Here is a 14,015-nt window from a genome sequence, read left to right as displayed (position 1 = left end):
TCATTTGAGCCTTAACAATACCCCCTTGAGGAGGGCAGCTAGGTGGCACAGTGGATAAAGCACCAGCCCTGGATTCAGGAGGACCTGAGTTCAAATCCAGCCTCAGACACTTGATGCTTACTAGCTGTGTGACCCTGGGCAAGTCACTTAACCCTCATTTCCGCCCCCTCCCACCAAACAAAAACAATAACAAATACCTCTTTGAGGTCAGTAGTATAAGGTTCATTATCTTCATTTTACAGATGAGGAAACTGAGGCTCAGAAGGGTGAATTACCTTGTCTGCAGAACTGAGATTCAAACTCAGCTCTTATTCTCAGTGCATTACTTTCCCTGCACTTTAACATGGTATCTTCCCTTTCTTGTCCTGCCATTTATTTCTTTATTCAATATTTGCTGATGTTGAGCTTAGTTGCATCTCAGTCAGAGTTGGGTGTGATGGAATCCTGCCCTCCATAAGACTACAGTCTGCTAACAATAATAACAGTAACAATAGCGAACATTTTTGTAGCACCCCAGAATTTGCAAAACACTTTGCAATTATTATCTCATTTGAGACGAGTTTCCTCATCTGTAAAATGAAGATAATGATCTTTGGAAAGGAGAACAGTTTATGACCAAACAAGAGATAGAGAATATTATGAAATGTAAAATGGATGATTTTGATTACATTAATTAAAAAGTTTTTGTACAAACAGAAGCAATGCAGCCAAAATTAGAAGGGAGACAGAAAACTGGGAAGCAATTTTTATAACCAGTACTTCTGGTAAAGGCCTCATTTCTAAAATATATTGGGAACTAAATCAAATTTATAAGAATTCAAGTCATTCCCCAATTGAGAAATGGTCAAAGGATATGAACAGGCAGTTTTCTGATGAAGAAATCAAAGCTATCTATTGCCATATGAAAAAATGCCCTAAATCACTATCGATTAGAGAGATGCAAATTAAAACAATTCTGAGGTACCATCTGACACCTATCAGATTGGCTAATATGACAAAAAGGGAAAATAATAAATGTTGGACAAGCTGTGGAAAAATTGGAACACTAATGCATTGTTGGTGGAGCTGTGAACTGATCCAACCATTCTGGAGAGCAGTTTGGAACTATGCCCAAAGGGCTATAAAGCTTTGCATACTCTTTGACCCAGCAATACCACTATTAGGACTTTTTTTTTTTAGTGAGGCAATTGGGGTTAAGTGACTTGCCCAAGGTCATACAGCTAGTAAGTGTTACGTGTCTGAGGCTGGATTTGAACTCAGGTACTCCTGACTCCAGGGCTGGTGCTCTATCCACTGCGCCATCTAGCCACCCTGAGGACTTTTTCCCGAAGAAATCATAAAAAAGGGAAAAGGACCCACATGTACAAAAATATTTATAGCTGCTCTTTTTGTGGTGGCAAGGAATTAGAAATTGAGGGGATGCCCATCAATTGGGGAATGGCTGAACAAGTTGTGGTGTATGAATGTAATGGAATACTATTGTGCTGTAAGAAATGATGAGCAGGTGGATTTCAGAGAAACCTGGAAGGACTTGCATGAACTGATGATGAATGAGATGAGCAGAACCAGGAGAACATTATACACAGTATCAACAACATTATGTGTTGATCAACTATGATAGACTTGATTCTTCTCAGCAATACAATGGTCTAAGATAGTTCCAAAGGACTCAAGATGGAAAGTGCTCTCCAAATCCAGAAAAAAAAAAGAACTGTTGAATTTGGATGCAGATCGAACCATACTATTTGTATTGTTTTTATTGTTGTTTTTCTTTTTTGAGGTTTTTCCTTTTTGCTCTGATTCTTATCTCATTACATGACTAATGCAGAAATATGTTTAATGTGATTGTATATATATATATATAACCTATATCAGATGGCTTGCTGTGTTGGGGAGGGGGGAAGGGAGGGGAGGGATGGAGAAAAATTTGAAACTACAAATCTTATAAAAACAAATGTTGAAAATTACCTCTAAATGTAACTGGAAAAATAATAAAATATTTATATGGGAAAAAAAGAATGCTAAAAAAAAAAGAACAGATGCTAACAGGTATGATAGAAAGAAGCTAGAATGTGGTAGGAATACAGGAGACATTTCAACCAGGAAAAATGTGATGGGGGGGCGAGGGGACGCAGTATAGGTTCAGTTGAAGGGGCTTGATGGAGGAGATGGCATGGTCCCTGAAGGATAGATAGAACTTTGAAAAGTGGAAATAGAGAGGAGGGATTTCTAGGAGCTATGGCAAACTAAAGCCATAGTGGCTGGAGCCCTACACATGTTTTGGACCCACTCAAGTCCAATTTGACTAAAGGATATAGGGTTCACTGGGGGGAGTTACAAGCAGGTGATCAGAATGAAAAAGGAGATTGGAGCCTGACACTGAATGTTACTTAGGCCAGAGGATTTAGAATTCATTTGGTTGACAGTGCTGGGAGCTTTGGAAGATTTTTGAGCAAGGCAGTTTCCCCCTCTGTCAGAATCAGAATGTTTCTAGTGTTAATCCACTGCATATAATATTTCAAATATATTCCTTTATCATATTAAGGAAAGCTTCTATTTCAGTATCCTTTAATTTTTAAAACATAAATTAATGCTGTATTTCATCAAAGTTGTTCTCTGTTTCTAATGACAATTATGTTCATTATTTTTTTCTTCTGCTTTTATGATTTACTATATGGTTTTCTTGTTATTAAACTAAATTCTACTTAATAAAGATACATAATTTTTTATGTACAGCTATATATTTTTTTTTAAGGCAATGGGGGTTAAGTGACTTGCCCATGGTCACACAGCTAGTAAGTGTCAAGTGTCTGAGGTCAGATTTGAACTCAGGTACTCCTGAATCCAGGGCCGGTGCTTTAACCACTGCGCCACCTAGCTGCCCCCTAGCTATATTTTTAAAAAATATATTTTGGCATCCGAGTTTTCTAATGATCTTGGTCTATTACATTCTTTCTCAGATTTGTCTTTGTCTACTTAATGGAACAAAACCCTATTTGCCCCTTGGAGTTAGGTACCCCAGCCATTTTCCCCTTTTTTTTGGAAACAGTTTATATGGCATCAGAGTTACTTTTATTTTTTTAAATGTTTAAAATCCTTTTGTGAATCTGTCTTGGTCTAGTGATTGCTGTTGGTGATTGGTTTTTATTTTTGTTTTTTCAGGGTAGCCCTTTAAGCTATCTAGTTTCTTTTTCTGAAATTGGTCTATTTAGGTTATCCATTTCTTGTTTTGCTAAAATTTGTATTTTGTAAATAATTCTCCATTTCTTTTAGATCTTCAAATGTAATATAAAGAGGCAGTTTTCAGAAGAAGAAATCAAAGCTATCTATAGTCATATGAAAAAAATGCTCTAAATCATTACTGATTAGAGAAATTCAAATTAAAACAACTCTGAGGGGGCTGCTAGGTGGCACAGTGGATAGAGCACCAGCCCTGGAGTCAGGAGGACCTGAGTTCAAATCCGGCCTCAGACACTTAACTAGCTGTGTGATCCTGAGCAAGTCACTTAACCCTCAATTGCCTCACAAAAAACAAAACAAAACAACCCCCCCCCCCCAAAAAAACCCAACAACTCTGAGTTGCCACCTCACACATTTCAGATTGGCTACATGATAGAAAGGGAAAATGACAAATATTGGGAATGTGAAAAAATTGGGACACTTTTGGGACACTCCACTATTGGTGGAGTTGTGAACTAGACCAACCATTCTGGAGAACAATTTGGAACTATGACCAAAGGGCATACCTCTTGACCCAGCAATACAATCATCCAAGACAATTCAGGACTCAAAGAAAAATGCTAGGGGCAGCTAGGTGGCACAGTGGATAGAGTACCAGCCTTGGAGTCAGGAGTACCTGAGTTCAAATCCGGCCTCAGACACTTAACACTTACTAGCTGTGTGACCCTGGGCAAGTCACTTAACCCCAATTGCCTCACTAAAAAACAACAACAAAAAAACAAAAAAAGAAAAATGCTATCCACCTCTAGAGAGAGAATTGATGAACTCTGAGTGCAAATTGAAGTATGTATGTTTTGTTTTCCTTATTTTTCTTGTTTTTTCCAATATGACATATAGAAATGTTTTGTATAATTTTACATGTATACTTGGTATTATTTCTTGCCTTCTCAATGGATGGGGGGAAGGGCTAGAGGGAGAGAGAATATTTGAAACCCAATTTATAAAATGAAAAGAATGCTTCAAATAAATAAATATTGTAAAGAGGTGTTTAAAAAAAGAATGTTTAAAAAAATTCACAAATGTATTATTTGTGATGATGTCAATAATTTTCTTTGTTTCTTATGCCCTTATGATAGTCCTTTTCTTTCTAATTTTGGTTATTTGGGCTTACTCTATTTAAAATTTTTGTCAAATTGTTTATGAGTTTAAGAGGCAGGGTGATGCAGTGAAGAGAATGCAATGAAATGACCTTAAAGTGACTTAAAAGGCGTGTGTGTGTGTGTGTGTGTGTGTGTGTGTGTGTGTGAGTGACTTTGAACATGTCATCAAATGTCTCTAAGTCTCAGTTTCTTCCATTACAAAATGGAATTGCTGTTATTTACAATATCTACCTCATGCGAATAGTATTGAACAAAATGTTTTGCAAACCATAAAGTCCTTTACAAATATGAGTTATTGTTATTACTTTCACTGGTTCTTTGAAATAATTAAAAATTTTTATTAGATTCTTAGATTTATTAATCTTTTTAAAATTCTAAACTTGATTTATTGCTCTTTTTCTGCTTTATATCATTGTATGTATCATTTAATACCACAAAATTTCTTGTTATTGCTATCTTTGAAATAATCTATTATAATATTATAATCTATTTTATAATTTCCTTTTCAAATGGAGTTATTTAATAAATCATTCTTTAGTTTCTATGTGAGATTAACCCTTTTATTCACTGTATCATTTTGAATTACCAGTTTTATTCCATTAGGGTAATAAATGTAGTGAACAAAATCTCATATATTTATCTATGTTTTCTTTCCTGCCTGCACACTGTTCATTTTTGTTTAGGTTCTATATATGCTAAAAAAAGAATATATATATTCTTTATTTTCCCCATTGAATTTTCTATATATCTGTCAGATTTCTTTTGTTTAATATTCTATTGAGTGTTGTAATTTGTCTTGTTTACCTTTTTGTTGGATTTGTCATATGCAGATAGTGGAATGTTAAAGTTTCCTACTCCTATTGATTGTTCAGCTGTTTCTTTTTATAAGTCTGTGAACTTTTCCTTTATAAATTTTGCCATGGAATTATAAGGTACCTATGTATTTAAAATATAATCCTTATTTTTAATATAGACTTTTAGCATAATATAATGTCCTTGTTTATTTCTCTTCATGCTTAATGGTTTGAATTTGACTTTGTCTTATAGTGTGATTTGGTGACAATGACAATTTAGATCATCCTTTTCTTTTGAATTCTTTGAAATCTTTCTGTATTAAATGTTTCTAGTAAATAGAATTCTGTTTTTCAATCATTCTCTAATTTTTTATTTTATTTTAGAATTCAACACACTTATAAGCATTACATTTGTAAAGTTTTTCTTTTCCTTTATCATTTTTTTCCAGAGTTGTTATTATTTTTACCAGAAAGGAACATGAAATGTATTATTCCTACTGTTATTAACTGAAAATAAGTAAAATCAACACAATTACCATTCCTCTTCTTAATGATTACTATATAAATTTATTTAACCTGTCTTTACCTTTCATGCAAAATAAGAGTTATACTTTGGTATTATCCTGCCCCTACCTACTTGCACCTCTTATTTTTCCCTTCCTCTGATAATATTCTTCCATAACATGTAGTGATTTGGTTAATACAGTACTCTGCATGTTCTCATATTATATTTTCAGCTGATTATCTTTCTTAGCCATATTACTGATAATGTATCTCCTCCCTTCTCCACCCCTACCCTTTTCCCGCACCCCCATAAAATACCAACACCTTACCCTGGAATTTAAGGCTGTGCACTATCTTCAACTTACCTTTTTAGCCTTATTTGATATCACTCCCTTTTCTAGTCAGAGTGGAACATTAGCTGTTCTCCAAATTTAATATACTGTCTTTCAGTTTCATACATTTCCTCAAGTCATCCCATCCTTTATATTTGGAATTTGATCTGTCATCATCTCTGCCTCTCTGTATCCTTATCTTACTTCAAGGCTCAGGTTAAGTATAATTCGCTTCAAGAAGCCTTTCCTAACCTTTCCAGATATTAGTGAACTTCCTGTCCTTAAATATCTTCTATTATACTTACCTGAATACATGTTATAAATTTCCAATACCTTATACACCTCCTGAAGACGACAAGAATTGTTTTATTTTTGTTAATTGTATACCTGGTGCCTGGTACTTTTTTTGTTGGGGGGGGGGAGTGAAGGTTAAGTGACTTGTCCAAAGTCACAGAAGTAGTAAGTGTCAAGTGTATGAGGTAGGATTTGAACTAAGATCCTCCTGAGGCTGGTGCTTTATCCACTGCACCACCTAGCTGCCCTGCCTGGTACTTAATATGCACAGGCCCTTAATAAATGTTTGTTGCATTCAATTAAATGGAGTTGAATTTGAGAAATTTTAGCTGTTGACCAAGGAAAATAGTTTATATCTATGTGATTTAGAGATTTAGGGTTTATTCAAAGAGTTCCATGAAGTACATGTCTCTGAAAAGTCTAAACACTTCTTGAATGTTCCTCTCTTGACAATGAGTTTTGCTAGTTAGGTAATTTTGGATCCATAGTTCATGTTCCTTAGTTTTACATATGTTCTGTTTAATAAGCATTTATTAATCACCTACTGTGTGCCAAGTACCTTGTGAAGTACTGGAGATACAAAGAAAGGCAGAAAGAAAGAAAGAAAGAAAGAAAGGAAGAAAGGAAGAAAGGAAGAAAGGAAGAAAGGAAGAAAGGAAGAAAGGAAGAAAGGAAGAAAGAAAGCAAGTTTACCCTCAAGGAGTTGACATTTGTCCCTTTCCTTTCCTGAGGAATACATTGTGATCCAGCTTGGTGTTCCTTAGCATGGTATTTCTGTCATTCTTTTTACAACTTGTAGGTTTTATCCCCGCTTATCATTCTAGCATTAGCATGACTCCAGCATGGAGGCATGACTCATTTTTTTTTCTTGTCAGGATACTGTGGATTCTATTTTCATATTGTTTTAGTTAATTGTGGAAAGTTTTCTTGAACAATTTCCTGAAATCAGGCATTTGGAATATTTCATTTTTCTAAGCTTCCTGAAATGTCACTAACCCCGAGGTTATTGTGATTTGTTTGATCCGCCTTCTGGTCTGTCACTTGATTCTGTATGTTTTCTGGGTCTTTCAATAAGTCAGTCATTTTCTGAACCTTTGAGCTGCTCCAGGTTGTAGGCAAGTTTGTTTTCTCCTGTCATCGATGGTCCGCTATTCCTATTGGCTCTTTTCATTATCCGTTCTCATCATTCTAGATACTGAGCAACAGCCCTATCTCCTTTTCCATCGTTCTCTTGCCCCCAAGATAACTTTTAAAAACCCAGCAGCACACCCTCTTTTGATTGTCTTAAGTATTTATGACAGCCTTATCTCTTTGGGAGTTTTAGCACTCCTGACAGGTCCCCCAGGATGACACTACACTTTTCTGTTCATGTCTATGTTTTACCTGTCTTTGTTTCCTTTCCCACACATATATTTTAAATATAAAGTTGACCATTTTCTTGATTGTTGGTTTTATGTTGAATGTTTAATTCTTTCGTTTGGAAATTACAAAAACCTCAACATACCAAAGTGTAGTTTTTAAACTAAAAATGATGCTGATATGACAAAAATATCCCAGTTGCTAAAGCAAAGGGCTCAAAACCTGCACTATATTTAGATCAAAGACCAGTGTATAATATTAGTCAGATGCTATGTTTTCTTGCTTAGCCGTAGGTTTTAAATTATTTTCTAAACATGTCGACTGGTTTGCTAGCTTATTTCTTCATCCATCTGTTTTTTTTTTTTAATTTATCCATTCATACATTTATTTGCAGTGTGGGGGTGGGTCTGGGTCTCCCTAACTCACCATCGCTGAAAGTATAGTAGCCATTCATGTTCCCAATCTGACTACTGATCAACATGGGAGCTTTGATCAGTTCTGTTTCCAGTGTGGGCCAGTTCACCTCTCCTTAGGCAGCTTTAGTGGCCTTCCTGCCCCTGGGGGCTCAGCATACCAGTGCCAAGCTTAGTTCAGACACTTGATAGGGGTTAGTCCAGTGTGGTCCAGAACTCCTGAGCTTAAGAGATTCTCTGTTTAAGCTGGTAGAAGGGACTATCAGCTACCACACTCAACAACCCATCTACTACTTTTTTTTTTTTTAGTGAGGCAATCGGGGTTAAGTGACTTGCCTAGGGTCACACAGCTAGTAAGTGTTAAGTGTCTGAGGCCGGATTTGAACTCAGGTACTCCTGACTCTAGGGCCGGTGCTCTATCCACTGTGCCACCTAACTGCCCCAACCCATCTACTTCTATAAATAGTCATCCATTTAATTAATATACGTTGTCAGTGTTATTGGCATATAGTTGGGCAAAATAGCTCCTTATTGCTTTTATTTCATCTTCATTGGTTGTGAATTCACCCTTTTCATTTTTTGATACAGGTAATTTGGTTTTCTTTTCAAAATTAAATTTAGTCAATGATTTATCTGTTTTATTGATTTTTTTTCCAAAAAAATTCCTACTTTTATTAATTTAATAATTTTTAACTTTCAATTTTATTAGTTTCTCCTTTAATATTCAAGATTTCTATTTTGGTGTTTAATTAGGTGTTTTTAATTTGTTTTTTAGAATCCATTTGCTTATGCAATTTATTTGAAGCAATGTTGCTGCCACATCAGTCACTTTAGAGACTTTACTTATTAGAATTATTATTAATTCTTCCTTATTACAATTGCTTCTGTAACTGGAGAATTCTTAAGAATATCTTTCTTGAAAGCTAGCCATCCCTTTAAGGCTAAGTTTTCCTACATAATTTTAGGCCATACAGTTTTGCCTTTATAATTTTTGTACCTTTCGAAGTCTGCTATCAAAAACACTAGAGTAGGGGCAGCTAGATGGCGCAGTGGATAAAGTACCGGCCCTGGATTCAGTAGTACCTGAGTTCAAATCCGGCCTCAGACACTTGACACTTACTAGCTGTGTGACCTTGGGCAAGTCACTTAACCCCCATTGCCCCATAAAATTAAAAAAAACAAACAAAAAAATACTAGAGTACCTGGCTTTCCTTTTTCTCTATCACAAAATCCTAAGATGGAATGGGCACTTCCCGACCCCCCCAAGTTTCTGATCATTTTTACTTTAGAAACTACTTGTCCCTTATTGGTTAGAATTGAATTCATAGTGACAGTTCTCCTTGTTACTTCCTCCATCTTTTTAAGACTAAAATCATACTTAAGGCAAGGCAAGAATTCATTAGCTGCTTGTAGTTGGGAGAGTGAGAGTGAAAGAGAGTGAGCGAGCCACTTCTATATCATACCTTCATGCCAGGTTTGTGGTTGGCTTCCTAAACTGTTTATTGATTTCCTCCTTCTGCCAGGGTGGTCTGTGGTGTACCCCATAATGATAACTACACTAATAAATAAGTGTTTTAACCCAAGATGATTATGTCTGGGGGCAGCTAGGTGGTGAAGTGGATAAAGCACCCACCCTGGATTCAGGAGGACCTGAGTTCAAATCCAGCCTCAGGCACTTGACACTTACTAGCTGTGTGACCCTGGGCAAGTCACTTAACCCTCATTCCCCGCCACCCCCCCCCAATTATTATCTGTGAAGCTATTCCTTAGGAAAATGCTAGCCCCTCTGAAGGAGCCACAGCTTCTTGTCCTATGGAGTACAAGAAGAGTCCAAATAGTGACCATAGTGATATTGATTTAGAGCTGAAAGGACCCTAGAGATCATCTGGTCTAAACTTCTTGGTTTACAGATTAAGAAATTAAGACCCAGCAAGATGAAATGATTTGCACAAGGCCAGACAGCTAGTAAGTAGTAGAGCTGGGGTTGTGAATCCAGCACCTTCTTATTCCAAATCTAGGACTCTCTCCTTCAAATAAATCATGATTGCCACATTTTAGGAAGGACATTAACAAACTAGAGCTGTCAGCATAGAAACAATGTGATGGCAGCAGCTTCCCCAGTGGGCTTTGGGGCACCCTAAAAGCTACATTGCAATGCTTTCAGCATAGGCTTTTTTTTTTTTTTTTTTTTTTTTTGCTGTAGGGCAATGAGTGTTAAATGACTTGCCCAGGGTCACATAGCTAGTAAGTGTCAAGTGTCTGAGGCCAGATTTGAACTCAGGTCCTCCTGAATCCAAGGCTGGTGCTTTATCCACTGTGCCACCTAGCTGCCTTAGCATAGGCTTTTAGCAACCACAAGCAGTGTACTCTCATCAATTGGGTTCCTGAGAGTTTTGAGCTAGGATATACATAGTCATCCCTTGCCCTGGTCAGCCCCTACTTAGTCCTGCATTCAGTCCTAGTTACCTCATTTTAGGAGGGCTATTGACTAGCTAGAGAGTGTTCTGAGGAGCGTGACCTGAAGAAACCAGAGACCGTGCCATATGAGAATCAGCTGAAGGAACCAGGGATGATGAGTTTAGGGTGTTCATTGTGTGACCATCTTCAAGTATTTGGGTGTTGGTGTTGGTGGTGTTTTTATTTTTTTTTTTAGTTTCTTGGTTTTTAACATTCATTTAAAATTTTTTGAGTTCCAGATTCTTTCCCTCCTTTCAGCCCTTCTCTTCCCCTTTGAGAAAGCAAGCAATATGATATCAATTACACATATGAAATCATGTATAGGACTTATTATTTCCATATTAGCCATGTTCCCCCCCAAAAGGAAGAAAAACAAAGTGGAAAAAATGCTTTAATATGTACCCCCAGTTTCTCAGTTCTCTCTCTGGAGGTAAATGGCATTTTTCATCATGAGTTCTTTGGAACTGCCGTGGATCATCGTCTTGATCAGAATAGCTAAGTCTTTCATGGTTGTTTACTATTGCCATATTGCTGATACGATGTACAATATTCTCCTGGTTCTGTTTATTTCACTTTGTATCGGTTCATATCAGTCTTCCCATGTTTTTCTGAATTTTTCCCCTTTGTCATTTCTTATAGCACAATAGTGTATTGCATCACAATCATATAACACAATTTATTCAGCCAATCCTCCAATTTATGGGCATTCTCTCAATTTTCAGTTCTTTACCACCACAAAAAGAGCTGCTATAAATATTTTTCTACATATGTGTCCCTTTCCCTTTTCTTTGCTCTCTTTGGGATAGTAGTGGTATTGCTGGATCAGAGGGTAAGCGCAGTTTTTTAGCTCTTTGGGCATAGTTCCAGACTGTAATCCAGAATGGTTGGACCAGTTCACAACTTCACAAACAGGGCGTCTCCTCCAGCATTTGTCATTTTCCTTCTCTGTCATATTATCCAATCTGATAGGAGTGAGGTGGTACCTCTTTCTTCAAGTAATTGAAATGTTACAGTGAGGTAGAAAGATTAGATTTGTTTTGTTTGGCCCCAAAGGACTGGCCTAGGAACAATTAGGAGGAATTGGCAAGAAGTGAAGCCAGGCTCAGAAGGAAAAATTTTCACAGAATTTCATATTGGAAGGAACCTCAGAGGCTGTCTAGTCTAAGCTGTACAAAAACTTGAAGTGGTCACTAAGGGAAAAGGCTACTAGGAGAAAGAAGTTCACCATCACTGGTTGTCTTAAAGGGGTGGGTAGATGACCCTCTTATCAGGGACATTGTAGAGAGGGATTCCTGCTCAGGAATGGGTTGAGTAAGATGACCTGTGAGATCCCTACCCCCTCTGGGATTCTGGGATTCCATGATTCTATGATACCCTGATAGAAATAGCCTCAAGGCAGATAGGCAGTACACCCCCGCTTAGGAAATCTGTCCTAAAAATCCTGTGATAAGAAATCTAGAGCTAGAAGATGATCCAATCTACACCCCTTCCCCCCACCATTTTACCAATGGGGAAATGAAAGATCAGAGAAGTTAAGTGACTTGTTCAAGGTCATATAAGTTCTAAATGTCGGCTGAGTTTGGCACTCAGCAATTCTGATCCCCAGTCTAACATTCTTTCTACTACACCATGCTAAACCCTCTAGGGAGAGGCAGCAAAGCAATTTTTTTTTTTTTTTGGTCACAGGCACAGAGATGTCATCCGGCTCCTCAGGGATGCAGGTGCTCATCTGTCTCCTCAGGAACTTCAGGGTGCAGGAACCGAGCTCTGCAGGTAAGAGACAATGGCCAGATTCCCTGGGCTGCCCCCACTCCCAGCCCCCATAAGTGCTGCCAAGACTTTGCCAAAACAGCAGTCTTGGTACCTGGAAGGAACATCTGGTAGAGTTTGTTCTAAATGGACAGACCCCCTCAAGAGAATTTAAGGGGCAGAAGATGAGGGCTTTTGGGGAAAAAAATGAAGCCCTATGTTAGGGATATGATTCCTATTGTCCTTCAGATGTTCACAGAAATGAAGTTCTTATGAAGCCCTTCATTTCCTTGTGCTTGGATTCCACACATGGTTCTTGGATGCTGACAGAGAGGATCGAGCCCTGGCCTGGGAGTCCAGAGGCCTGGATTCCAGACCTCAGTCTGACACTAACTTACTGTATCAACACTGAGCAAAGTCTCTATGCTTCTGTCAATCTGAACTTCTCTCTCTGTAAAATGATATTGGACTTGATGGATTCTACGGTCCCTTCTGGCTCTGACATTCTGTATTTTGTGATGTAAGGCTGTTCCCAGCTTTGCAATTCTATAAACTATGATTCTGAGGCTCCTTTCGACCCTGATATTCATGTTATTTATTTATTTATTTATTGGTGAGGAAATTGGGGTTAAGTGACTTGCCCAAGGTCACACAGCTAGTAAATGTTAAGTGTCTGAGGCTGGCTTTGAACTCAGGTCCTCCTGACTCCAGGGCCAGTGCTCTATCCACTGCGCCAACTAGCTGCCCCCAATATTCATGTTCTAAAGAAACCTTTCCAACCCTGACATTTTACATGTCACTTAAAGAAGCTCCTTCCAGCTGGGACATACGTTCTATATTTTAAGGCCTTTTTCTAGCTCTAAAGTTCTCTGCTTCTGTGTTAGAGCCTAGGAATATCTTTGTGATTGAGAAGATCTTAGCCTTAATGGGTTCTGAACCCTAGGAGCCTGGGAAGAACAAAACAGAGCCTGTGTGTGAGGCCATTGTCCGTCAGCCCACAACCCTAGTTATACTGTGGACAGAAAGGCAACCTCCTATGGTAGAAAGAGTCCGAAACTTTGTCTGTTCAAGGCATATGGGTTTAAATTTTGACTATAACACTTATTAGTTATACGTCCTTGGCTAAGTCACTTCTCTGAACCTCAGGCTCTTTATCTGCTAAATGGGAATAATTCTGGAATTGCTTGCCTAATGGGATCATTGTAAAGAAAGTGCTTTGCAAATAGTAAGGTATTATAGAAATATGAGGGATTTTTTTGAGGCAACATTTGTGATTTCATTGGTGCAGGGCATACTTAGAAAGGAAATTCCCTTTTCCAATGCGTATTGGCAACTACTTTGCATCTTTCAGTCTTAAAGAATTGCAAGGGGCTCTTGGAAGTTAAGTGACTCACCCAGGGACTAGTTATATACATAACTAGTATGTTATCTATCAGAATGTTATATATCAGTATGCTAACTATCAGAAGCACAATTTGAATTCAGGTCTTCCTAATTCTGAGGCCAGATTTCTATTCCCTATGCTAGGTGGTACAGTAGATATCGTGCTGGGCCTAGAGTCAGAAAGATCTCAAGTTCAAATCCAGCCTCACAGACTCAATAGATGTATGACCCAGAGCTAGTCATTAACCTCTATCTACCTCAGTTTCCTCAACTGTGATATGGGGACAATAATAGTTCCTACCTCCCAGTGTCATTGTGAGGATTAAATAAGATCATAATTGTAAAGTGCTTAGCCAGTGCCTGGCACATAGTGGGCTTGGTTAATAAATG

General features: G+C 37.7%; 1 protein-coding gene across 5 annotated transcripts in view; it reads left to right on the top strand.

Annotated features, from left to right (window-relative positions):
- Positions 1–14,015, top strand: part of ASPG (asparaginase) — a 140,827-nt gene that overhangs the window by 109,704 nt on the left and 17,108 nt on the right. For all 5 annotated transcript variants that reach the window (XM_043989650.1, XM_043989649.1, XM_043989648.1 and 2 more), the window contains exon 13: positions 12,180–12,266. In XM_043989650.1, coding sequence (XP_043845585.1) covers positions 12,180–12,266 — 87 coding nt within the window. The remainder of the gene's footprint in view (positions 1–12,179; positions 12,267–14,015) is intronic.

The sequence above is a fragment of the Dromiciops gliroides genome, chromosome 2 (assembly GCF_019393635.1).
Source record: "Dromiciops gliroides isolate mDroGli1 chromosome 2, mDroGli1.pri, whole genome shotgun sequence".
Classification (NCBI taxonomy): Eukaryota; Metazoa; Chordata; class Mammalia; order Microbiotheria; family Microbiotheriidae; genus Dromiciops; species Dromiciops gliroides.
Note: the sequence above shows the minus strand (reverse complement) of the source record. Positions and strands in the feature narration are given on the sequence as shown.